Here is a 25,420-nt window from a genome sequence, read left to right on the forward strand (position 1 = left end):
TTGTTGTCGTCCCAGCATTCCATAGCATTGAACTATGGAAGTTAAAAGGGTATCAAACTGCTTTATTTCTTTAGTGTAGTAGCAGACTTTGTGTATATCCAAGGAATCACTGCACAAAACAGCCTTAACAAGAATGGAATGAGTGTAGGCAGAGGAGACAACAACTGGCAAAACCTGAGGAATGATATCAAAAGAAGTCATATTTCTTTAGACTTATCTAGAAAAGGCTATAGTTTGCTGAGGCCATCCTATGGGTTGAAGGGGAAATTTTCTTCAGCCTTGATTTTTTTTTTTAGTTACAGTGCTCTTGTTCAAAAGTGTCATTTCATGGATGCACTATAACTATAAAAAACAGTTTTGAAAAAAGAGAAAGGCATGGAAGATCATTTTAGTTCAATATGACTCAAAATTAAATGAAACAAAACAAAACCATCTCTTGAGGATACGAATAACCAGCTGGTGCCTGGAATAGTACGAAAATAGTCTGAGGACAGCTGAAATTTGTGTGTGTATACACACACACATATACACAAAACTAAGAACTAGTGAAAAATGTCACCAACTTCCCAACCCATTTGGAGGCCCCTGTAGATTGGGATGGGCAAACTATTGGTGGCATGCATTCCCTTGGGCCATCTTATTTTCCCCTAAGCCCCCCCAGGGCCATTACTTTTTGCCCCCAAATGGCCCCAAACATCCCTTAGAGGGATGGGGGACATTTTTGTTGCCCTCAACCCATCCAGCCAATTCAAGCGTTTTTTTTTTTTTGTTTTATTTTGTTTAAAAAGCCTCTCCTGGATCTAAAATGCTCTGTTGTGGGGGCTAAGAAAATGTCAAAAAAATGCCCACCACGCTCATGCTTTGGGCTCATTTGGAGGTATTTTTTTATTTTTTTTTCCTCTTGTTAGGTTGTGTTGGAGTGTGTGGTCCTCCAAGATCCCCCAATGGGCTGATGTGACTCCATCATACTTTTGCACACTTCCACAATTGAGCTAGGTTAAGAATGGAAGAATGTCAGTTTGGCATCATTTATTATCACCCCCCCCCCCCCCATGTTAGCACTTTTAGGAACTCACGGTTGTGTGAGCTATTTCTCACATGGACAAATGTTGCTTCTAGAAGGAAGGGTGGGAATGAGTGATCATGGCTGCCAACCATCTCCCAAAGCTTGACTATTGTGCGAATGTGCACATAGTAGAATCATAGGCTCATAGACTCTCAGAGTTGGAAGAAACCACAAGGGCCATCCAGTCCAGCTCCCTGCCATGCAGGAACACATAATCAAAGCATCCCCGGCAGATGGCCATCCAGCCTCTGCTTAAAGACCTCTAGGGAAGGAGATCCCACCACTCTCTGAGGAAGTGTGTTCCACTGTTGGACAGCCCTTACTGTCAGGAAGTTCCTTTTAATGTTGAGGTGGAATCTCTTTTCCTGTACCTTGCATCCATTGTTCCGGGTCCTGTTCTCTGGAGCAGCAGAAAACAAGCTTGCTACCTCCTCAATATGACATCCCTTCAAATATTTAAACAGTGCTATCATATTATCTCTTAACCTTATCTTCTCCAGGCTAAACATCCCCAGCTCTGGCTTTGGGAAGCTATTAGGGGCTGTAATTGTGGAGAGAAGAGAGGGACAGGACAGCCACTCACACTGTGACTACCTGAAAAGTGGAACTGTAGCAGAAGGGGCCTATCACACAAAAGGCAGTAATGGAGTAAGAGTGTGACTGAGAGCTTATTGACAGGTTTTGCCTGTCAGTGAAAAGGTGCATTACAGTAACAAACAGAAATGATATTGTGCAATAAGTACCAGTGAAAGATGCTTTTATCCTGTTAAAATTTCACTTCTTAGCCTCGTGTGATGAAGTTCCTTGTATCCTGCAGTTGCCATACATAATTTGAAAGAGCTAAAGAATAGTTTGGTAGAAGGACGAAGCACACATGGGTGCTTGGCAAATCATGAGGGCCATATATGATTGAAGAAAGGAGCCAAGGTAGTGTCCAGTTTGAGTTGCATTCTCCATATTTCTTTTTTCTGTTTTCGTGTTGTTATACGGGATCTCCTTTCAGATCTTGGATCATCCTGGGGCTTCTTCCACAACTCTTGTTTGCCTCCTTTACTTGCAGCAGAGCTGCCGCCGGCCAGTGCATGTGCCAATCCGCCCTTCGTTGTAGAAGCAAACTCTTCGGCAGCGTCCATGACGGTTGTGGCACTCCAGAGTATCATAAAGGTCTCCTATTGCTGTTTTGAGAAAAGAGGTTCAGGTGAGAGTGGAAATGAAACTTGGTGTATGGAGGCAGCAGAGCAAAGGGTTAGAGGCATGACTTCAGACTACATACCCACCAACATTTTGCAGATGAAAATCAGAAACGGTGTGTCCAAGGAAATTAGAGTGTGGTCAAGATGGCAAAAGTTAATAATGAGGAAGAACAGACAAGCTAGGAAAGGGTGCAGCAGTTTGCTCTTGCCTGAGCCTTCTGGGAAGGGAAATGTTCTGTTCCCTCTTCTCTACTCTATAATGATAATGCTATCATGCAGAAGGAAAGAATGGCTATCTCAGGAAGCACAAAGAGGTGGATTGGGATTCCAAGGAGATCAGTCTGAATCTCTAGTTTTGGGGGAAAGCCTCTTGAAGCAGCAATAACACAGGGTTGTGATGAAAAAAAAAACTTTTTTTCAATTTTGTAGCTGATTTTAATGTATTTTTCTTTGATGAATTTTTTTAAAAAACACAATAAAAACTTCATACCACAAACAGTTCTGTTACAAATTCAATATTTTTATCAAGTCAGTTCTTACTCAGCTTTGAGTAAGTGTGGATGCTGATGTTCCAGTGCAATTTCTTTTCATGCTTTTGAAAAGATTTGTGTCTTTCATGTCAACCAATTAAAGTGTTTTGAAAATCTATTCAAAGACTTTAACACCTTTCTTATTCTTTGCAAGATAATCCTTTACAGGACCATTTCATACAGTCATATAATGTAATGCAGTAACATCAAGACAAGTTGTGAAAAAAGTGTATGCAGTGGAGCAAATTTGAAGTCATTGTGGGATACCAAATTCTTATAAAACCAGAAGATCAATAATTTTTTAAATCTTCTTCTGTATTCTTAACAGAGATCACTTAATTACATGACTATTGAAATCTATTAAGAGTAAGGTGGAAAGAATCGCTACCAGGTTGGGTATCTTTAAACGAGGCCTAATGAACAACTGAGTAAAGAAAGATGGGTATATGATGAAATATTAGTAAAAAGGATATGATTGCAGTTGGGTTTTATATAGGCAGATAAAAGAAAGGTTTATGACTGATGTTAGGTTATATGGCTGTACAGAATGGGATCCTGAGATAGATAATATTATAAGATGAGAAAAAATAATAATCAAATATCAAAATTTTACAAGTTGTTATTAAGATATTATTTGGAGGAGGGGACTATCAAAACATTCATGGTTAAATGGGGCCAAGATGTAGGTCAGACTATAAAACTGGAATGGTGGGAGCAAATATGGGGAAAAGGCTTGAGATATATGTTGAATTATGATTTAAAAGAGAACTGGTATAAAATGCAGTTTCGATGGTACCACTCCATATAGGTTATCAAAAATGAGTAAAAATATGAATAATATCTGCTGGAAGTGTGATAAAGAAATTGGAACCTTTTGTCATGTCTGGTGCCGTTGTGAGAAGGCGAAAGAATTCTGGAACAAAATACATATGCAGATAAGAGAAATACTTCAGATAGAGGAATGCTTAGATCCTAAATTGTATTTACTGAGTATGATTGTAAATGAAGATCAATGTAAGAGATTTGGGAAATTAATTTTTTTATATGACCACAACTGCTAGAGTAGTTTATCCACCTAGATAGAAGCTAAAAGAAGCTCCAGATATAAATTTTTGGTTAAATAAGTTATATGAGTATATGAAAATGGATAAATTAATTCAATTGATAAGAAGGAATCCAATAGAGAATTTCAAAAAAGAGTGGGATCCGGTAATAAAATATAGAGAGAAATATAAAGGCTCAAGTTTTATAATGGGTTTGGAGTAAAGGAATCCTTTTTCTTTATAGTTGTAAATATGAAAGTAAAGAGTAATTAAGAAATACTTTGTGGGATATTATTGAATCAATTGATAGTGTAAGAGGTATGATTTGATTACATTAAGGTTATGAGGGGAAATGAAGCAGTTAGGAAGTATTGTATTTTATGTATGTATGTATGTTGTTTAATGTTCTGTGTCTTGTATCTTTTGTATGCTGTTTTTCATATTAATAAATACGCATTAAAAATTACGACTCTCAGTTTTGCAGGCCTGTGTCGGAACTGATCATTGAGGTGGCTGTACAGTGTTAATTCTGGGCTTCGACTGTTCATCACTTTCAAGTTCTTTTGCAACTCTGGGGAGAGAGTAAACAGTACCTGTTTGAGAAATCTCACTGTGAGATTATTTTGGCTGCGGAGGTCAGATGTGGTTACAATAAGGCGGTTTTGAAGTTTTTTAAAGGGCCTGTACCTAGTTTTATTTGTATTGTTTTAATGCACTTTAGTATTTTTAATTGCTTTAATATGTACTGTTTTTAATCGCCTTTATATTTTTAATTTAATTTTATTCTTTTTAAATATTTTATTCTATTAATCAGTGATTTTTTTAAAAAAAATACTGTACAAGTTTAATTCTGTTCTAATGCCTTTTAATTTATGATTTTAATTGTATTGTTATTTTACTTTGTAAGTCGCTTGGTGTCCCAATTTTGGGTGCTGGTGGTGGGGAAAGCAGGATATAAATAAATATAATAAGAATAAGAATTATAACCTCTTACCAAACTTTCACTTTGACCACATGAAACTATGCACATGTAAATACATTTAGGCAGTGCGTATAATATGGGACTTTAAAGGTATAATTTTAATTTTATAGTTGTTTCTGTTGTTAATATTCCCAGTACATTCAGTGATATACAAGAATTACAATTTACAAGTAACATCAGTACAGGGGGAAAAAACTATTACTAGGGATTCTTTATAGTACAGTCTGGGAGAAAGTCAATGTGGGTTGACATGATGAGTTACAGCACTATATGGTGCCAGCCTTATTGATGCCATTGCATGCTATTTGGGTCTCCTGGGAGCTGGAGAGAAAAATAGCTGAAAAGCCAAAGATCCCTCATCCTTGCTAGACAGAACTCCTAATCTCTTTGCCTTCTGTTCATTCAGCTTTCATTTCTCACCTGGCACAGACTGGTAGAAGAAGAGAAGCAAGGCCCACAGCAGGTGAAGGAATTTCATGGTGTCTTCAAATGAGCAAGTGGAGTTCTCATTTGAGTGGACTCTTGCAGAGTGAAGCCTACAAGCAACTGAGCTGAATAACCTCTGTGTTTATAGGCCCCAGGGGGTTGGAAAACAGTAGGCTGGGAAGCCAGCCAAGGTGGTAGGACTTTCCCCATTGCAGCTTGAGCAAATATAACTTTTTTTTGTGAGGTAATACAGCTGTCACATAAAAGCCAAACAAGTTCGACTGCAGACCGAAGAAGGTGTGTTATAGGAAAACTTAAATAATCAAGAAGCCTTGCTACATACTCATCCACTTCAGGTCAAACTCCATTGAGATTGATCGCCAGCTGAGTGATGACATGATGGGAGTGATTATGGCCGTGATTTATTTTAAAAACATGGGGATCCTATCGTTTAATTTTTTAAAATAAAAAGGAAGAAGAAGAAGTAGGAGGATAAAAATAATTTATAAAATTGTATTCAATTTGTAAAAAAACAATATTCATTTCCAAGACTTAGCTTCAAATATGTTTAGCACCTTAGACATTAATAGTCCCAACTAAAACCCGGAGGGATTCAGTACTCCATTGACGAAGAATTATACAATTTAAAGGGGCCCGTGGACCATCAGGCCCAGTTCCCTGCTAAATGCAGAATCTCCAGCTAAAGTGAATGCAAAAAATATCCAGCAAGGTCATTGATAAAAGCTAACACTTTCACACCACTGGACATTGTTACTACAGTACTTTATCATGATGCTAACAGCTGATTGTTAATTGACTGATTACTAATAATTGATTTCAGTGTTGACTTCTTAGGAATGGAAACCATCTAGATCAGGTGATTGTCTGTTTGGAATTTCTCAATAAAATCTTGAACTGCCTCTCTTGTCACCATCAACTACCTCAGCTGGGCCTCTCTCTTTCTTTCTGAAAACATTGGTTTTCAATGCTTTGTAAAGTAGAGGAAAAGATGAACATCACATTCCAGAAAGATAGACTCAATTAAGAAAGCCATGGCTCTGTATCTGCAAGACCTGAGCAGTTCAGTTGATAACAGAAGGACTTTGGGGGGGTCTCTCATTCATAGGGTTGCCAGGAATTGAAGTCAATTTGATGGCATTTAACAACAACAAATATGAATATGAATTGTTGTTGCTAAATACCTTCCAGTTGACTCCACCTTATGGCAACCTGATTCTAGATTTAGTTCAATCTTTCTTGGCAAGATTTATTCTGAAGAGGTTCACTATTGCCTTCCTCTTAGTCAGATAGAGTGTGACTTGCCTGAGATCACCCAGCAGGCATCCATGGCTGAATGAAGATTTGAACCCTGGTCTCCCATCATCCCAGTCCAGTACTCAAAGTGCTACATCATGTTGGCTCACAACACAGGTATCATATCTTTGCTGCCTGCCTTGCTTCATGTAGCTGCACTCATGCTATGCTAGTCCCATCCATGAATAATTGAATCCAAGCCGCCACTCCTCAAAAGAGGGATGAGGATCTCTTTCTGCTAATCTAAAGCAGACATCTACCAGCTAGTGATCTCCAGATGTTTTGGACAATAATTCCCATCATCACCAAAGGCCACACTGGTGTGGGACTACAGTACAACACTTTTAGAGGGTGCCTGATTGCAGAAAACTGGCCTGAGGTGCTTAATGTCCACAACTATATTTTAGACTGGGGCACAGAAACTCATTCCCATTCCACCACCAAAGAGACACCCTCACAAGGGATAACTGGATTGGTGTTGCTTCTTGGATAGAGAGTAGGGTCTTCTGAAAAGTTCTCAGGTTGATACCAGGTGAGTCATTATTAGCAGAGTGTATGGATATTCCTGATGCCAGTTACATGTTGTTCTCATTCTTGTGTGACTGACCTGAGACTAGATAAGAACATGAAAAAGAGTCCTTCTAAACTGGGCCAAAGGTTCCTCTTCTTCAATAGTATCTTGTGACCACTTTTGGAAACCCATGTGATCAACGCAACAGCAAACTTGGTGAGGGATAGTACTTTCTAGGGTCCTCTACTAGCCATCTGTTCTTGGCCATCTCTACCATTAGACAGAGTGAGGGTTTCACCTCAGGCAACATATATGAGGGATTGGGTAGTAGTAATGTCAAAGCTCCTGAACTCTACAATTGTTTCCTTCCTTCATGTAGACTGTCTGGGGCATCTAATCCAGGCTGCTGCCACACTGGCAAAATTAATGCAGTTTGACACCGCTATCCAAAGTGGTCTCAAAATTTTGAACCAGAAGTGTTTCAGAGTTTGGATTTTTGAAATATTTTGCATTTTGGAAGACTAGTAGCATAGCATATTGTGTGAGCTGTGAGTGTGTATGTGTCTATTTCTCTCAATAAAGTTGTTATTATTGTTATTTGAAAACATTGCCTCTGGAGTTCTGTATGAAATCTGACCCCGTAGACATTGGATAAAAGATTCCTGGGCTGTCCACCCCCAGCCACTCTGTTTGATCTAAATATAAAATTCCTCTAAGAATTAATTGGTCTTGGAGTGTCCTATGGACAAGTTCTCAAGTGGGTAACATTAATGATGAGAGATTTGTTTTAATAGCTTAGCCGCTTTCTCCATATAGTTATTATGGAGTCTACAGATTTCTAGACTGCAACTCCCACAATTATGCCTGTGATGGCTAGAGCTGCTGGGAGTTGTAGTTCAACAGTATCTGGAGGGCCATAGGTGCTTACCCGGTCTATAGAATTTAGAATGTTATTGTTTCAGAATTCAGAGACATAGTTGTGTTAGTCTGAAATATCAGTATGCAATGAGATCTGGTGGCACCTTTGAGACTGTGTAAAAGAAGTTGTAGCATAAGCTTTTGTTGACTTGGTCTACTTCCTCAGATGTGTGGAAATAATTTTATAATCAGACCACATGGATAAGAGTGTCCAGTGTTACAATGTGTGCAGTGGGCCATTAATTTTTTGCAGTTGTACATAAGGAGATTTAAGAATGGAAAAGAAACCAGTTGTTAGTACAGCTCTCTCCAACTACAGAAGAGACTGGAGGAGAGACTGGGCAACCCCTTCTGCTGATTTACTTCAATTCATTGGTTTTTCGTCATGCATAGCAGATGTTTCAGGTATATCACTGCTATACCCCACAGCAATTTGGCAATATGCATACGCAGACAGAAGACATGTGATTGTGCTAATTCTCTTATCATTTGGAACTGTGCAGTATCAACAATTGCATACAAAATTATTACTGTACCCCATTCTATTCAATGTTACAAATCATTAATGTATATGAGTGCTTTAAACTGAGTTATGTGGGAGAGGGAGACAATATTCTGGAAGGCAAAAGGGCTGGAGAAAATAGCCAGACTGCCATAGAAGAAACAAGGCAAACCGTGCAAGGACCCAAAAGTGAGAGGTAAAAAGTCTTGCACAGGCAGCAAGTAAAGGGGAACCCATGGTCTGCAATGTCTCTACACTTATTCACAGAGCATAGGAAACAAGCAAGATGAACTCGAACTCATTGTACAACAAAGCAAATATGATATAATAGGCCTCACTGAAACCTGGTGGGATGAGTCTCATGATTGGAATGTGGAAATAGAGGGGTATAACCTTATTAAGAGAAACAGGCCAAACAAGAAAGGAGGAGGAATAGCACTATATGTCAAGGATATTTACACCAGTGAAGAGATCCAGGACATCAATCCTGGAAGCCAGGTGGAGAGCATCTGGATAAGAATCAAAGGGGAGGGAAACAACAAGGATGTTACGGTGGGAGTCTACTACAGACCCCCAAGTCAGACTGAGGAATTGGATGATATCTTTCTAGAACAGATGACCACACAGTCAGAAAAGAGAGATGTGGTAGTGATGGGCAACTTCAACTACCCTGATATTTGCTGGAAGTCAAACTCAGCAAAATCCTCAAGGTCTAGCAAATTCCTCACTTGCCTGGAAGACTATTTCATGGTCCAAAAGGTGGAAGAGGCAACAAGGGGGTCAGCTATTTTAGATCTGATCCTAACCAACAAGGATGACTTGGTTAATGGGGTGCAAGTGGTGGGATCATTAGGTGGAAGTGACCATGTTCTCCTGGAGTTTGTTATACAATGGAAAGGAGAAGCCCAGCATAGTCAGACACGCATTCTAGACTTTAAGAAAGCTGATTTCAGCAAACTCTGAGGATTTTCAGACCTGGCTTAAACTCACTCCCCTGGAATGATTCAGGCATGCTAAGAGGGAGAAACGTTTCCATGGTGATGGAAGAAGTGCTCCTGGCTTTCAAACACAGACCCTTCCTGAACTTTTTAAGGTCGTTCTTGGCTCCTTTCAGCAACATTGATCCAGGTCTGAAAATCCTCTTAGAGAAAAAGTGGGGGTGATCCTATGGTCAGAAATACTAAAAGAGAAGGGAGTTCAGGACGGATGGGAGTTTCTCAAAAGGGAGATACTGAAGGGACAAATTAAAACAGTTCCAATGAGGAAGAAAAATGGGAAGTGTCTCAAGAAACCAGGATGGATGACTAAGGAACTTTCAACCGAGCTAAGATTAAAAAGGGACATGTATAAGAAATGGAAAAATGGGGAAATCACAAAAAAGGAATTCAAAGAAATAGCAGGTATGTGTAGGGGTAAAATCAGAAAAGCGAAAGCACAGAATGAACTCAGGCTTGCTAGAGAGGTTAAAAAGAATAAAAAGGGATTTTTTTGGATATGTCCACAGCAAAAGGAAGAAGAAGGAAACGGTAGGGCCACTGCGTGGAGAAGATGGCAAAATGTTAACAGAAGACAGAGAAAAGGCAGAATTACTCAACACCTTCTTTGCCTCAGTCTTCTCAGAAAAGGCAAATGGAGCTCAACCTGAGGATAATGGAGCAGAGGACAGAATAGGGGAATTTCAGCACAGAATAAGTAAAGAGATAGTAGAGGAACACCTTATTAATCTAAATGAATTTAAGTCTCCGGGACCAGATGAACTCCATCCAAGGGTATTAAAAGAACTGGCAAATGTAATATTGGAGCCATTGGCAATCATATTTGAGAACTCCTGGAAAACAGGAGAAATCCCAGCAGACTGGAGAAGGGCAAACGTTGTCCCCATCTTCAAAAAGGGGAAAAAAGAGGATCCCAACAGTTATCGTCCAGTTAGTCTGACATCAATACCAGGAAAGATTCTGGAGCAGATCATTAAACAGAGAGTCTGTGAACATCTAGAAAGCAATGCCATAATCACAAAAAGTCAACACGGGTTTCAGAGAACGAAGTCATGCCAGACAAATCTGATCTCTTTCTTTGATAAAATTACCATCTTGGTAGATGAAGGGAATGCTGTGGATATAGTATATCTTGATTTCAGTAAGGCCTTTGACAAGGTTTCCCATGATATTCTTGCAAACAGGCTTGTAAAATGTGGGCTAGACAAGGCAACTGTTACGTGGATCTGTAATTGGTTGACTGTCTGAACCCAAAGGGTGCTCAGCAATGGCTCCTTTTCATCCTGGAGGGAAGTGACCAGTGGGGTCCCACAGGGCTCTGTCCTGGGCCCAGTGTTATTCAACATCTTTATCAATGACCTGGATGACAGAATTGGGAGCATACTTATCAAATTTGCAGATGACACCAAATTAGGAGGAATAGCGAATACTCCAGAGGACAGGATCAAAATTCAAAATGACCTGAATAGACTAGAAAGCTGGGCCAAATCTAACAAAATGAAATTCAACACAGAGAAATGTAAGGTACTGCACTTAGGGCAGAAAAATGAAATGCACAGGTATAGGATGGGGGACACCTGGCTGAATGAAACTACATGTGAAAGGGATCTAGGACTCCAAGTAGACCACAGGTTGAACATGAGTCAACAGTGCGACACAGCAGCTAAAAAGGCCAATGCAATTTTAGGCTGCATCAATAAAAGTATAGTGTCTAGATCAAGAGAAGTAATAGTGCCACTGTATTCTGCTCTTTTCAGGCCCCACCTGGAGTATTGTGTCCAGTTCTGGGCACCACAATTCAAAAGGGACATTGAGAAACTGGAGCGTGTTCAAAGGAGGGCCACTAAAATGGTGAAGGGTCTAGAAATCATTCCCTATGAGGAGTGACTTAGGAAGCTGGGGATGTTTAGCCTGGAGAAGAGAAGGTTAAGAGGTGATATGATAACCCTGTTTAAATATTTGAAGCAGTGTGACATGGAGGAGGGAGCAAGCTTGTTTTTTGCTGCTCCAGAGATTAGAACACGGAACAATGGATGCAAGCTAGAGGAAAAGAGATTCCACCTCAACTTTAGGAAGAACTTTCTGACAGTAAGGGCTGTTCGACAGTGGAACACACTCCCTCAGAGTGTAGTGGAGTCTCCTTCTTTGGAGGTCTTTAAGCAGAGGCTGGATGACCATCTGTCGGGGATGCTTTAATTTAGATTTCCTGCATGGCAGGTGGTTGGACTGGATGGCCCTTGAGGTCTTTTCCAACTCTATGATTCTATGATGCTATGCATATATATGTGTCGATCTAAGGTGTTCAGTTAGGACTGTAATACCTAATTCAGTTCACAGAAAAGTTCGTAGAAAGCAATTAAACTTCAAACAGTAATAGCCGAGTAAGTTTTTTAAATGTGCAATAAAGATTAAGTCATTATGCTTATCTAACTTTTATATTTCACACTTTGATGAAACATTTGTTAGAATTTGAAAGCTCTTCTGCTTTCATAAAATCATACAACTGTAGAGTTAGAAGGGACTATAAGGGTCATGAAATCCAGTCTCCTGTCAGCACTAAAACACTGTGAGAGATAGATGGCTATCCAAACTTTTTAAGAATCTATACAGAAAAATTGTCCAAGGTCTCCTGAGGTTGAGAGAATTTGACTTGTCCTTTAGGTCAGTGAAAACAAGCTGCTTCATCTTCCTGGCCTTCTCTTCTATGGACTAGGTATTAATAAAGTATTTGCATGCTTGGATTTTTTCCCCTTGGTTACCTTTGTCTTTCAACTTTCATCTAGTTTCCCAGTTGACATCTACCAGGAAGGGGATACTGAACATATTTGCCTCTAAATGTGTCTCATTGTGCAAGCCACTCATGATAGTTGTTGGTCTCCAGCTACCAAAGTCTGTGTTTACTTAGCAGTAGTCACAGTTCTTACCATATCTTGTACCAAGGGGGTGGGGTTCCCTTTGGCAAAGAACAAAGTCAAAACAGAGCCAGTGGGCAACATTTCAGGCATGCTGTTCTAATGCTTTGTAATTTCTCCCAAAGCTGAGCCATTTAACTTACTCAGCAGGTTAAGCCAATAACTACAGAACACAGAATCATAGAATCATAGAGTTGGAAGGGACCTTAAGAGTCATCCAGTCCAACCCACAATCAGAGCATTTTTGACAGATGGCCATCCAGCTCTGTTTAAAAACCTCCAAAGAAGGAGATTCCATCACTGTCTGAGGCAGTGTGTTCCACTGTTGAACATCTTTTACTGTCAGGACGTTCTTCATAATGTTCAGGTGGAATCTCTTTTCCTGTAGCTTGTATCCATTGCTCTGGAGCAGCACAAAACAAGCTTGTTCCATCTTCAATATGACATCCCTTCAAATATTTAAACATGACTATTATTTCCTCTCTTATCCTTCTCTTCTCCAGGCTAAGCACACTCAGCTCCTTAAGCTGTTTCTTGTAGGGCATGGTTTACAAATCTTTCACCATTTGGTTATCCTCTTCTGAACACCCTCCAGCTTGTCCACATCCTTCTTGAATTGTGGTGCCCAAAACTGGACACAATATTTGAAGTGAGGTCTGACCAAAGCAGAATAGATTGGTACTATTACTTCCCTTGATCTAGACACTTTTCCTATGGATGCAGCCTAAAATTGCATGTGCTTTGCTGAGTCTGTGCTGCAATCTTGTACAGTCTTAACCCATTTATTATGGTACAGTTTTTCATTAGAATACTCCATAGCTATCTGCTGTGAGAGATGAGCATTTTTCCCAGTGTGCCAGGGACCAGTGGCATAGTCATAAAATTGGAGAATTATAGAATTTGAAGGGATCCCACTGGCCACATGGTCTAGGCCCCTGCCATGCAGGAATACACAACTAAAGCATTCCCAAAAGATGGCCATCTCTCTTTTCACAGGCCTCCAATGAAGGAGAGTCTGCCACTCTCTAAGGCAGTCTTTCCTTCTGTTGAGCAGATCTTACCATCAATAAGTTATTTCTAATATTTAGGCAAAACCTCTTTGCTTGTGATTTAAATTTACTGGTTCATGTCTTGGTTTCTGCAGCAGCACAAACAAGATTTTTTTTTCATTTTCTATATAATGTTCCTTCAGATACTTAAAGATAGGTATCATGTCACTTATCTATTTTCTATTCTTCAAGCTAAACATATCCATCTCCCTAAACAATTATTTGTCCAAAACAGCTTTCAGTTCCTTTGATAGTTCCTTTAAGGCTGAGGTGAAAACCCAGAGCAGATTCATTGCCCCAATAACCTAGAAGCCACTCATTGTCGTTGCTCTTAATGTTTGCTCAGAGAAATTTCAGAATTCTTTCTTATGAAAGAAAGGGAGAACATAAACATTATTTTAAAAAATAGGATTGTAAAACTTGAAATTCTTTTTGTTAATTATGATGTACTTTATTGCTGCTTATTTTACTATAAACCACTCCAGAGTCTATAGCATGTACACATTCAAAGCAAACAAGCAAATCTTTCTTGTTCCCAGTAATATCCAAAACAGACCAGAATCACCATCATCAGTGACTAAAGAGCATCTTGTATTCACTTCAAGGACTTATCTTTATTAAGATTTTTCAACCTCATATTGAGCAACCCCAAATTCATAGCTATAAACTGTGGATGCTACAGTGAGAGTCCATAGGGATAGGTCACAGCTGTTGTCACTTCCCACTAGAAGTAGACATAGTCAGTGAAGGTCCACAAATGGAAAGATGTGATTGTTCCAAGGCCTGACCCTTTATAACAGGCACATCCATACCCTCCTAAAGAGACAGATCTAAGAAAATCTGTAGCAAAATGTTGTAATAGTCTGAAAGCACTTTAATTACCATGGCTTTAACCTAAGAAATCCTGGGATTTGCCTTGGGAATTGTAGTTCAAGAGAGTGGGTTAGTGCTCTCCCTGGGAGGATATTTAAGACTTCACCAAACTATAAAACTCTGGATTCCTTAGGATGGAGCCATGACTATAAAATGACACCCAACAACGGTAACTGTGCAGTGCAGAGACACTTACAAATCCATTGTAGCAACCCTCAAACATCCAGAAATATGAAGATAATGACCATGTCAGGCTTTCTTCTCTTGGGTGAGATACATAGATCAGTGAGTCCTTTTGCAGTTTCCATACGTTCAGTTCCTGATTCTTACTTTTTCAGCTGCATTTTCCCTGCAGTCCAACACAGCTCTTTATTTTGGTTTCTTACAGCACAGTTTTTTGGTCTTGGAACAGGTCCCAATCTGCACTTCATTAGCCTTGCAAGCATCATTTTCACAGGTCCCTCCTCGGAATACGCAACCCAGGGTGACAAAATCCCCTTTGCCTGTAAGGAAAGGAAAAGACAATGTTTGAGCTGTCCTAATGGGTTGCCCCTTTTTGTGTGTTGACTTAAGACTGTAGAGAATGGAAAGGATTCAGTTCCTATCTGAATGGCATTAGGCAGTGATATCCTTCAGTAGTTGCAGTAGGGACAATTCCAATCAATCCTGTGTCATCCCACTTTTTCAGCTGCTTCTAAAGTGTCCCCATTTCTCTCACCAACTCCCACTTCTCCCTTTGTCCTCAGCTTACTTCCATTGCTGTAGTTGAAAGTGTGAATGTAACTTGTACTCATTTGACTCAGCAATGGGAAGAGAAGAGGATGGGGTAGAACTCTTGCCCTTCCCTGTAGATTCAGGCAGAAGCAAACTGTAGCAGCCTGTCTTATGGTACCCTGGGATTTGTATTTTATTGTGGCATCAGAACTCTCTGATAGAGAAAGCTAAATAGCTCACAAAACTACATATCTGAGAATTTCATAGCATTGACCCATGGCAGTTAAAGCACCGCATTCTGCAGTGCAGCCCTAGTTTGTCTGTTTTCCCACATTCATACCTTTTGCCACCTTATCCACACTCTGATGTTACTTGGCCACATGCTGCCAGCTTTTCATCTATGAAATGTTGGAGGACATGTGGCGTGGCTTCATGCCTGTAACCCAGACAACTAGTAGAGACCACCCATGTTTGTTCCATAGCCCCATCTATGTTGGGAGAGTCTGCGGAACAAACATGGATTTATTTTTTTACTCTTTGCAACATGCTGATAAAGCACCCTGTTCTGGGACCTCCTGCAGGGATGAGGAGAAGGAAGAGACATGAGTAGAGGGTGCCTTTCAGAAAGCACACTCATGGACAGAGGCATCAGTTGGTGGATCTTGAATCCAGGAGCTAGAGGAGGTGCCTGCCCTGGACGGTGTTGCACTCCTCATGAGGAAGCAGATGCATAGCTTGGAAAGACTCTTGTATTCATTTCTGTCACTGAAGGCCCAAGTGGACTCTGTGGCTTGCTACTTTATCACACCAGCGTGCTGTCCCATGACAATCACACAAATTTAAGAATGGAAGCATATTGGTTTGGCATAATGTCTTATCGCACTACCCCCCATAATAGCGTTTTGGTGAACCATGGTTACATGATCTGTTTTCCACACTGCCAAACACCATCTTTCTCCTGCCACCAATCTCCCACAGCTGGTTGCTTTTTGAAAATGCTGGGCTTTCCAGGGGCTGGGCTCTCATGAAGTGATGGGTCCCATGGAGGATGGGTCCCATGAGGAACTTCCATGGGCCAAATTAGAGATGGTGAGCAAATTTATATCATTCATTTGTTAGTTGGTGGGTGTTTTCTTTACCTGAACTGGGCAGGAAGGCCAAGAAGAGACTGGCACAGAGAAGGCAAAATATCTTCATGGCTCTTAGTATGGTAACCTAAAAGGCAAGACATCAGAGTATAATTGACACAGTGTGAAATTCTGGAGTTGATCCGGAGCCATAAAGGTCCTTTTCTCTATTTTTTCTAATGAATTTTCTATTTGCAGCATTGTTTATTTAACACTACTAATAATAAGGGAGAGAGCCAGCATGGTGTAGTGGTTTGAGTATTGGACTACAACTCTGGGGCCCAGGTTTTGATTCATGCTCAACTATAAAACCCATTGGATGACACTGGGCAAATCACATTCTCTCAGCCTCAGGGGAAGGCGAAGACAAACCTCCTCTGAACAAATCTTGCCAAGAAAACCCCATAAGGTTCGCCTTAGGTTTACCATTAGTTGGAAATTACTTGAAGGCACACAATATGCACACACAGAAAATACTAAGGGCAGTTATGGAAGAACTAAACAAGATCCTGAAGAGTAAAAATATATCACTGAATGTTAAAGTTAGAATTGTCCATGCCATAGGGGAAAAAATCAAATCACTTGAAATGTGGTGCTGGTGAAGAGTGCTGCTATTGATACCATGGACTGCTAAAGGACAAATAAATGGGTCTTAGAGCAAATCAAGCCTAAACTGTTCCTAGAAAACAAGATAACTTTACTGAGACTGTTATACTTTGGACATATTGTGAGAAGACAAGACTTACTAGAAAAGACAATAATGCTTGGTAAGGTAGAAGCAGCAAGAACACAGGAAGACTGCATTACAGATGGACAGACTTATTTTCCAGGAAGGCACGACTCTGAGTCTGCAAGACCTGACCAGGGCTGTTCACAATAGGAGGATTTGGAGGTATCTCATTCATAGGACTGCCATAGGTTGAAGTCAACCTGATGGTAGGTAACAACAACGGCAAAATATTAAGTAATCCTAGAAAAAATGAGCCTTGCAGAGTGGAGCTTTTTCAGAAATGAACACACGATTTGGGTTTCCTTTCTTGCCAATTTAATGGAAACAAGGAAGAGTGTTGCAAGGGAAACTAAAGCAAAGCAGAAAAGAAGGGTTGAAGCAATAGCTTGTCTGCATTTAGCAGGAAAAAGGGCATTTTCCAACAGGCAGAGAATTGTATGTTCCAGCTTTTGACATATATAAAGTAAAAGTTTTGGATCTGGGTAACCGGTGGCCAGTGATGTTTAGTGGTTTGAGTGCTGGACTATGGAGACCAGGGTTCAATTCCCTGCTCAGCCGTGAAACCCAATAAATAATAATTTATTATTATTTGAGAGTGTGTGGTCAGACTTAAACACCACAGTGGAGCTAGGGACGGGGTGAATAGTTAGTCTTTTAGTTTTTACTTTTTTATTTAGGTAACACAAGGAGGGAGTATATTACTGAAGTCAGTTTTTGTTCTGAGTGCAGCTGGCAGTCCTAAGTTGGGAAATAGAAGTATCTGAGAAAATTAAGTTGTAATTATGATTTTGAATATAGTACCATTAATACACAGGTAGCTTTAGAGGGTGAGTAGGTTCCAGGTACTGAGCACTACAACTCCCACCATCTTCAGTGGGTTGTTTGAATTCACTTTTGAGTATTCCTTGCCTATGTTAGCTATGGAAGCCTGTGGCCAAGAATCATGGGAGCTGATGTCCACAACGTTGGCAGGACACCTGCTTTAGAGTAACATAAAACTAAAAATGCAAGTCTTTGCCCACTAGGAGATTCCGTTTGAAAATTTGAAAAAGCAAGAGATAATACAGGGAATGTAGGAATGGGAGTGAGGGAGAGAAGCAAAGAAAATGGAGGAAGATGCCTGTGAAGAAATATATTTTATTTACTTATTATTTATTATTTTAATTTATATGTTGCCTTTCTCCCAGAAAGGGACCCCTAAATTGCAGAGAACATATAATAATTAAAAAGTTAAAGTTACAAGAATGTAACTACCATTTTGTCTGGAGCTGAAGTCTGGAGAGTCAAAGCTGAAAGTTTCATAGCAATAAGCAATTTGATGGGGTGGAGAAAGAAAGTAGAGGGGTCATGTAGACATTTGGGGATGGAGTTTAAGCATAAGGGGCAGCAAGGAAGAACGGCAGAAATCAATGGTATCGAGGAAGAATTGAGAGAAGCTAATCTTTTACAGGACTTACTAGCGTCAATGCCTGTAGGGAGGATTTGATGTTTCCTCATGGCCTGTAGGTCTCTTCTCAGTTCTGAGTTCTACCACTAGGTCATAATAGGAAGGTCAAGAGATCCCATGTTCTAGATAGGGTAAGCTTAAGGGAGACCTTTTTATTGGATGAGCCCAGTGGTGGCTTTCATGTCAAGGGAGTGCTAAACCTGCTCTGGGTTTTAGTTCGAACTTTAAAGACTGACCTGAAATTCTAAGCCTGTTTTGAGGATAGCTCTTTTAAAATTCAAATTATGAAACCCAGAGAGGATCCATTTCCCACTTGACATGGAAATCATCTAAATACCCTAAAGGGCACCTGATTCGGTCTGATCTTGGAAGCTAAGCAGGCTCAGTCCTGGTTAATACTTGGTGGGAGACTGGCAATGAATCCCAAAGGCTGTAGGCTATATTTCAGAAGACGAAATTGGCAAAACCACCTCTGACGATGCCCTGCCTATGTAAACTCTATGAAATTCATGGGGTCTCTATAAATCAACAGGTGACTTGAAGGCACAAACACACACACACAGTTACAGTGGGCTCTTGGTATCCACTTTTGAGTATTCCTTGCCTATGGTAGCTAGGCAGAGTCAGCCCTGGTTAATACATGCTATGGGAATGGGATGGGAAATTGCCAATGAAACCTAGGTATTGTAGGCTATTTTTTAGAGGAAAGAACTGGCAAAACCACCTCTAAATATTCCTTGTCTAAGAAAACCCTATGCAATTAAGGGGGTCACCATAAATGAATTGAAGGGGCATACACATACTGTACATACATTGTAGTGATTCCTTGACTCTACATTAGGGCTCTTCCAAAGTTTTTTTTTTTTTAAAACCAGGATGTAGTTTACTGTAATGATGCTATCAATAGGGTCGCCATAGGTTGAAGACACATGCACACACACTGCTGCAGCATACTATTATCCACTTCAACTAAAAATGCAACAGATAGCGATAATATTCTCAATATCTTTCTCAGTTTTGCAGCCATACAGGAGAATCCTGGGATGTTCTAGGATGTCCTTCATCTATAGTCAGTGGTGGTAGTGGTTCTGATGTCAGTGAGGTAGTGAATCTCCCTCTGGGTTTTATTCTAAACTTCAATGAGGCTGTCCAAGGTACTGACCTAGGCAGAACCCTAGACATTTCAGTTAAGGAAGTGATGTTCAAGCTGTCTGATGTGGTGGACCGACATTCTCTTACTATGATGTCTCAGGAATTGGCACCATCTTATCATATTTGCACATTTCCCTGAAAAATTCATCATGGACCACTAGCCAATAGTTCAGGAACGAGCTCTAGTCTGTGCACCATCACTTTGAGTTGTTGTTGTTGTTGTTTGCCTTCAAGTCACTTCTGAGTTATGGCAACCCAAAAATGATACTATCATGGGGTTGTCAGCAAGTTTCTTCAGAGGGGGTTTGCCATTGCCATCTTCTGAGGCTGAGACAGTATGATGTGCCCAAGGTCACCCAGTGGGTTTACATGTTAGAGCCAGGTTTTGAACCCTTGTCTCCAGAGCTGTAGTCCAATCTCAAACCACCATGTTTGCTCTCTCACTTTGAGTTGCACTGCTTTGAATTTGAGACTAGGATGGCGAACACATGCTTTAACAGTGATACAGGTGAAAAGGACATTTGGATTATTGTTGATCATAAACTGAACATGACCCAGGTGTGTGATGCTTCAGCAAAGAAGGCGAATAATAGCTTAGCTGATATTAATAGAAACAAAATTTCCAAATCAAGGGAAGTAATAGTTCCACTATACTCTGCACTTTTCAGGCCTCATTCGAAGTACTGGTCGAAGTTCAGTTTTGGATACCTTATTTTAAGAAGGATGTAGACAAATTTGTAGCAAGTTCAGAGGAGGGCAGCAAGGATGGTCAGAGATATGGAGAACAAAACATATATGGCAAGGTTAAGGAGTTCGGCACATTCAGCTTGGTCGAGAGAAGACTAAGGGTGTCACTTTAAAATACCTCAAGGGTTGTCCTAGAGAATAGGATGCAGGTTTGTTCTCTGCTGCCCCAGATGGTAGAATCAGGTTTAATGGTTTTAAATTAAAGATGGGTAGATTTAGATTGAACATTAGAAGGGAATTCTTGATAGTGAGAGTAACTGGGCAATGGAACCAATGATCTAGAGAAGTGGTGCAGTCTCTTTCTCTGGACATCTTCAGACAGAGGAGATTATCAGATGGGGGACAGGAGTAAAGCCCATCCTTTCTCCATCTGTGACAGTGATTGCGCAAAAGACTTTCATCACTCTTGATGCGCTGATCCTGTCATAAACCTGTCTATGAAGTGGAATTGCATAAAAGGGTTCTTCTGTTAATGCAAAATGAAGGGCAAGGATGGGACAATTCCATTTCACTGATGGGACAATGACAGGATCAGCACGACGTCATTTGAAAGTCTTTTGAGGGATCACTGTCATTTGTGCTTCCTGGACAGGACAATGACAGGATCAGTGTGACATCATCTGAAAGTCTTTCCTATGATTGCATTGGAAGGATGAGACAAGAACGGGGAAAGGATGGGACAAGGATGTCCCATCCCCCATCTGATAATCTCCAGAGTCTGGACAGCTACTTGTTGGGGATGCTGTAGCTGGAGTTCCTGCATTGGGCAGGGGGATTAGATTTAATGACCCATGAGGCTCCTTCTGATTCTATGGCTGTTGCCACACTGCACAATTAATGTAGTTTGATACTGCTTTAACTGTCATGACTCTAGCCTATGGAATCCTGGGATTTGTAGTTTGTTGTGGCACTGGAGAGCTCGGATAGGGAAGGCTAAATATCTCACAAAACTACAAATCCCAGGATTCCACAGCATTGAGCCATGGCAGTTAAAGTAGTGTCAAACTGCATTAATTCTGCAGTGTAGATGCAACCTATGATTCTGGGATTAAAAACCAGAGTGCACATACCACTCCACTGACATTGGACCCACCAGGTGCTACTGGGTTTAATAAGTAAATTTGAGGCTCAGTAATTGCAAGACTGTCTTGCTTGCATTGGATTTGCACCCTAGGAAACACCAAAACACTCTCCAAGGGTCTATGTTTCAGAATGCAACAGTAAACCACATTAACTGAATGCACAAAACATACAATTCTTGGCAACATGCTTCTGTGACAAACCTGTCAATATGGAAAAATATTCTCCATCATTGTGGCTGAGCATTTATCAGGCATAACTAGCATATTGGGGGCATTTTGTATGCAGAACTTGTCAAGGGACACTCTTTTTAAAAATACAGGTAACCCAAGGAAGAGAAATAAACACTTTAATTAAACAATGCTCTTGGACAATCTGCCCAGTTGGCAACTGCAGCTGGGAGGCCCCAAAAATACAGCAATCAAAGCAAATAAGCCACCATGAGTTCCCATCTTCAAACATCTTGAAGCTGTTTGAAGATGTCATTTTGAAGCCGTGTGCTCCAGATCAGAGGAGGCTATGCAAAACTTCTCCAAATGGGGCAACACCCTTTGTCTTTTCAGGCCTCTTATATTGCCTGGGCCAATGTTGGCAGCATAGGATCACAGGCTCAAAACAAAACATGCCACTTGGGATTTCCTCCTCAAAGCAGTAGCCCACTCTGCAGTGATGATCTGGAGGGTCACAACTTGGTTTGTCTGCTAGGATCATTCCTGCAGAGAGAAAAGGGGAGAAGGGTACATCACTCACAACATCCAGGAAAAAGCTTGGGGCATTTCTCTGAAGGACTCCTGAGCAGGACTGATTACATTCTATGTTCAGTGTGTTGCAGCAAAAGCAGCAAAGTCATTAAAATAGGAGCAAACACATTGCAGGCATCAGTGTATGGAATTAGATGACAGGCGTGAGTAGTCAAGATGTTGTCTGAGACCCTGGATCAGGGAATGTTAGCATACCTTACAACCCTCTTGCTGAATATGGGGTTTCATATTTTCTTCTTATCTAGCATCGGGCATATATTTTAAGACATCACATTGACTTTGGAATACTAGGATGTTTCATGTAGGAAAAACACACTGGCCCAAAGACATGTGGAAGACTAGGTGGTACTAAATAAAAGGTTCAATGGGTTTGCTGATCACTCTAATCTCTCCCAGGCTTTCCTCATATCTTCTCGCAATAGGGACTGAGGCCCTATACAGACTGGCCTGAAAGGCTGGGCTGTGGGTGGAGTTGGAGTGCAGCGTCCTGACGATGCACACCCTGACTCCGCCCCAGGGCACCATGATGCTGCATGCCACACCAGATGGCGCATGTATCATGGCGCACTTCTGGTGATGCGTCCAAATGACACAGTGCTGAAGGGGCACCATACAGCCACGCCGCAGTGGCTATGGCAGCCTTTGGAGGGCGCAAAAGGAAGCCACTTTTGGTGGCTCCTTTTTGCACCCTCTTACGGCCAGATTGGGACCACACTGTGAAGTTGATGCAGCCCCTTAGGGTCCCTGAGTCCCATCGCAAAGCAGTTAAAGAACATACTTTCTCCTTACCACAAGCTGTATCTATTCACCCTTCCAATCTGACTGTCCAGAGGTTGTTTCAAAAGTGCCTTCTTTTTGTGCCCTGGAAAGGGCGCCATAGCCACAGTGTTGCAGCTTTGCAGCGTTCCTTCGGCACTGCATCATATGTACGCAGTGCCGGAAGAGTGCTGTGATGCCACGCACCATGTGGTGCAGTGCACGGCATCATGGCACCCTGGAGGCCGAGCTGGGGCATGTGTCATGGAGACACTCTGCCCCGACTCCATCCCTCAGCTGGCCTCTCAAGACGGTGTGTACAGGGGGTATGTCCCTAAAGCTGAGCATACAGGGACGAGACATTCTTGGAGGATGACTTTACTCCTGTACTAAAGCAGGGAAAGGCAAGTGTATGGGGACCAAGGAACAGTTTCCCCCAACAAATTATTTTACTTCAGCATGGGCCACACCCGAAAGACATATTTTCCTTTGTGAACCTTCTCAAAATGGTGACAGAAAGTGATTATCATGTCACTTCTTGTTACTATTTTGAGAGAGACTGTAGAGGAAACTGGAGGTATATTGGGGCATTTGTGGGAATGGAAGTATTTTCATATGCTTTCATTCATTTGGGGGCTCCCTGGGTTGCTTGAAGACAAAAATTGTCCTAAAACTGTACCAAAAATTTAATTTTTCAAAAAGGGTGCTTGGGGAGACTGGTAGAGAGCTTTAGAGACCAATTGTTTGGATGCATTTTTCCATGGCTTGCTGAGAAGTGGTGTGTGTGTGTAAGGCAGTGTACCCCTCCAAGCTACATGTGTGTTTACCCTGATATGATACATAATTAGGCATGCAAATATTTGCTTATTTCATTATCACGTAGAAAATTTCAAAAGTTCCTCCCCATTGAGCAAATCCAGGAGGATTTGCACACTTTTTAAACATATTTTTCTCTTTGTGGGACTTTTGTGGGGAAATCTGTTTGTACATAAAATACTTCTCTGCAAAAGTGGCAAATATATGAATATGTTCATAGCTCTCAGCCTCAGGGGAAGGCAATGGCAAACCTCCTCTGAACAAATCTTGCCAAGAAAACCTCATGATACCCCCATGGTTTGCCTTAGGGTCACCATAACTTTGAAATGACATGAAGGCACAAAGCAACAACAAATATACCTATGTCATATACAGTGTGCCCGCGTCATACACAGGCACACCATATGCAGCTTTCATCTTTTTCTGAAAGCCACATGTCTGAAGAGGCAATGGTGTGTGCGCCACATGTACAAGTCCCATTGTTTTCAAAGGGGCTTGAGCATACACAGTATTTGGGGGTGGGGGAGTCCGGAACGGATACCCCGTGTAAGGAAAGGGTGCACTGTATATTCTTATTGTTGTTTGCCTTCAAGTTGTTTCTGATTTAAGGCAATCTTAAGGTGAACCTCACAGGGGTTTCTTGGAAAGATTTGTTCAGAGGAGGTTTGCCATTGCCTTCTTCAAAGGCTGAGAGAGTGTGACTTGCCCACAGTCACCTAGTGAGTTTTATGGCTGAGCTGGGAATTGAACTCTGGTCTCCAGAATTGTAATCCAAGACTCAAACTACTATGCCATGCTGCCTCTGACTCTCATATGTATGTGTGTGTGTGTGTGTGTGTGTGTGTGTGTGTGTATATTACAAAATACACAGATTTCTTTGCAAAATTCTTGGGTTTTTTTAAAAGCCATAAAAACATTGGTTTTTGCACATAAAATTTTCACAAAAATCTTCCCAAATGCAGAAAAATCTTCCATCAGTTCATCCACTTCTTCTCTCTGTGGAGACCTTCTTTCTCAGGGAGGAGAAAATTGCTGTTAATTGCATCCCCATGTATAATCTATTTTTAAAAGGGTTCTGAAATTTCTAAAAATACTCTCCCACAAAGCAAATGGCTCATTGAAATGAGTGCCAAGTGCTCAAAAAAGTTATACCCACCCCCCATCTCTCTGTTAAAATGGAATCATTTTTTCAGTGGCATTTTGGAAGAACTTACCTGGAGCAGCCAGTGCAACGGAGATGAGAATCAGAACCAACAACAGTGGGAAAGAGCTCCTCATAGCTGTAAACCAGTCACCCTGGCGATGAATGCAAAAGAATGAAATGGGAAAATCCAAAATGGCAAGCTATTTATTTATTGAGAGCTGCTTGGTCAAAGCTTGGAGAGGGTGAAAGAGGAAGCATCCATGGACGAGGTTTTCCTTTCCCAGTTTCTCACACGTTCTGTGTCATTGTGACCCAGAGTAGATTCTTGGAACAATGCAGGAGGGCTGGCAAAAACATTATCCGATAACAAATTACATTATTCATACCCATGAAAGGTGATTTCCAGGGGAGCACTTTGTGCCAGCAGCCTAGTGTGAAAAATTCTGGTGCCTTTAACTCATGGTAGGCAGTGTGAAAATCACATGTGAGCACAACTAGTTGAAGATCTTCCCCTGCTAAGGGCAAAAGAAAGAATATTCATCTGCAGTCTTCCTGACATCTTGAACTGTTACAGAGGAACTATTCTATGGAGAAAAACATTTTTTGGGGGGCAGTCTTTTCTGAGTGGGAAA

General features: G+C 41.0%; 1 protein-coding gene across 1 annotated transcript; it reads right to left on the bottom strand.

The window, feature by feature from the left end:
- Positions 1–1,806: 1,806 nt before the first annotated feature.
- On the bottom strand, positions 1,807–5,345 carry LOC149310380 (beta-defensin 13-like). Its single transcript, XM_089528813.1, has 2 exons — positions 5,235–5,345; positions 1,807–2,241 (listed from the first exon to the last, which is right to left on the bottom strand). The coding sequence occupies exons 1-2, from the start codon at positions 5,290–5,292 to the stop codon at positions 2,117–2,119; spliced, it is 183 nt and encodes a 60-aa protein (XP_089384939.1). The 5' UTR covers positions 5,293–5,345; the 3' UTR covers positions 1,807–2,116.
- Between the last annotated feature and the right edge of the window lie 20,075 nt (positions 5,346–25,420).

Source organism: Sceloporus occidentalis, unplaced genomic scaffold, assembly GCF_023333645.1.
Source record: "Sceloporus occidentalis isolate IW3139 unplaced genomic scaffold, rSceOcc1.0.p SCAF_6, whole genome shotgun sequence".
Lineage (NCBI taxonomy): Eukaryota > Metazoa > Chordata > Lepidosauria > Squamata > Phrynosomatidae > Sceloporus > Sceloporus occidentalis.

Excerpts from the sequence above, each read along its gene's own strand:
- LOC149310380 (XM_089528813.1), bottom strand. The coding sequence starts at position 5,292 with ATGAAATTCCTTCACCTGCTGTGGGCCTTGCTTCTCTTCTTCTACCAG. Across the intron at positions 2,242-5,234 it reads CTTCTACCAGTCTGTGCCAG|CAATAGGAGACCTTTATGAT; the intron begins GTGAGAAATGAA and ends TTCTCAAAACAG.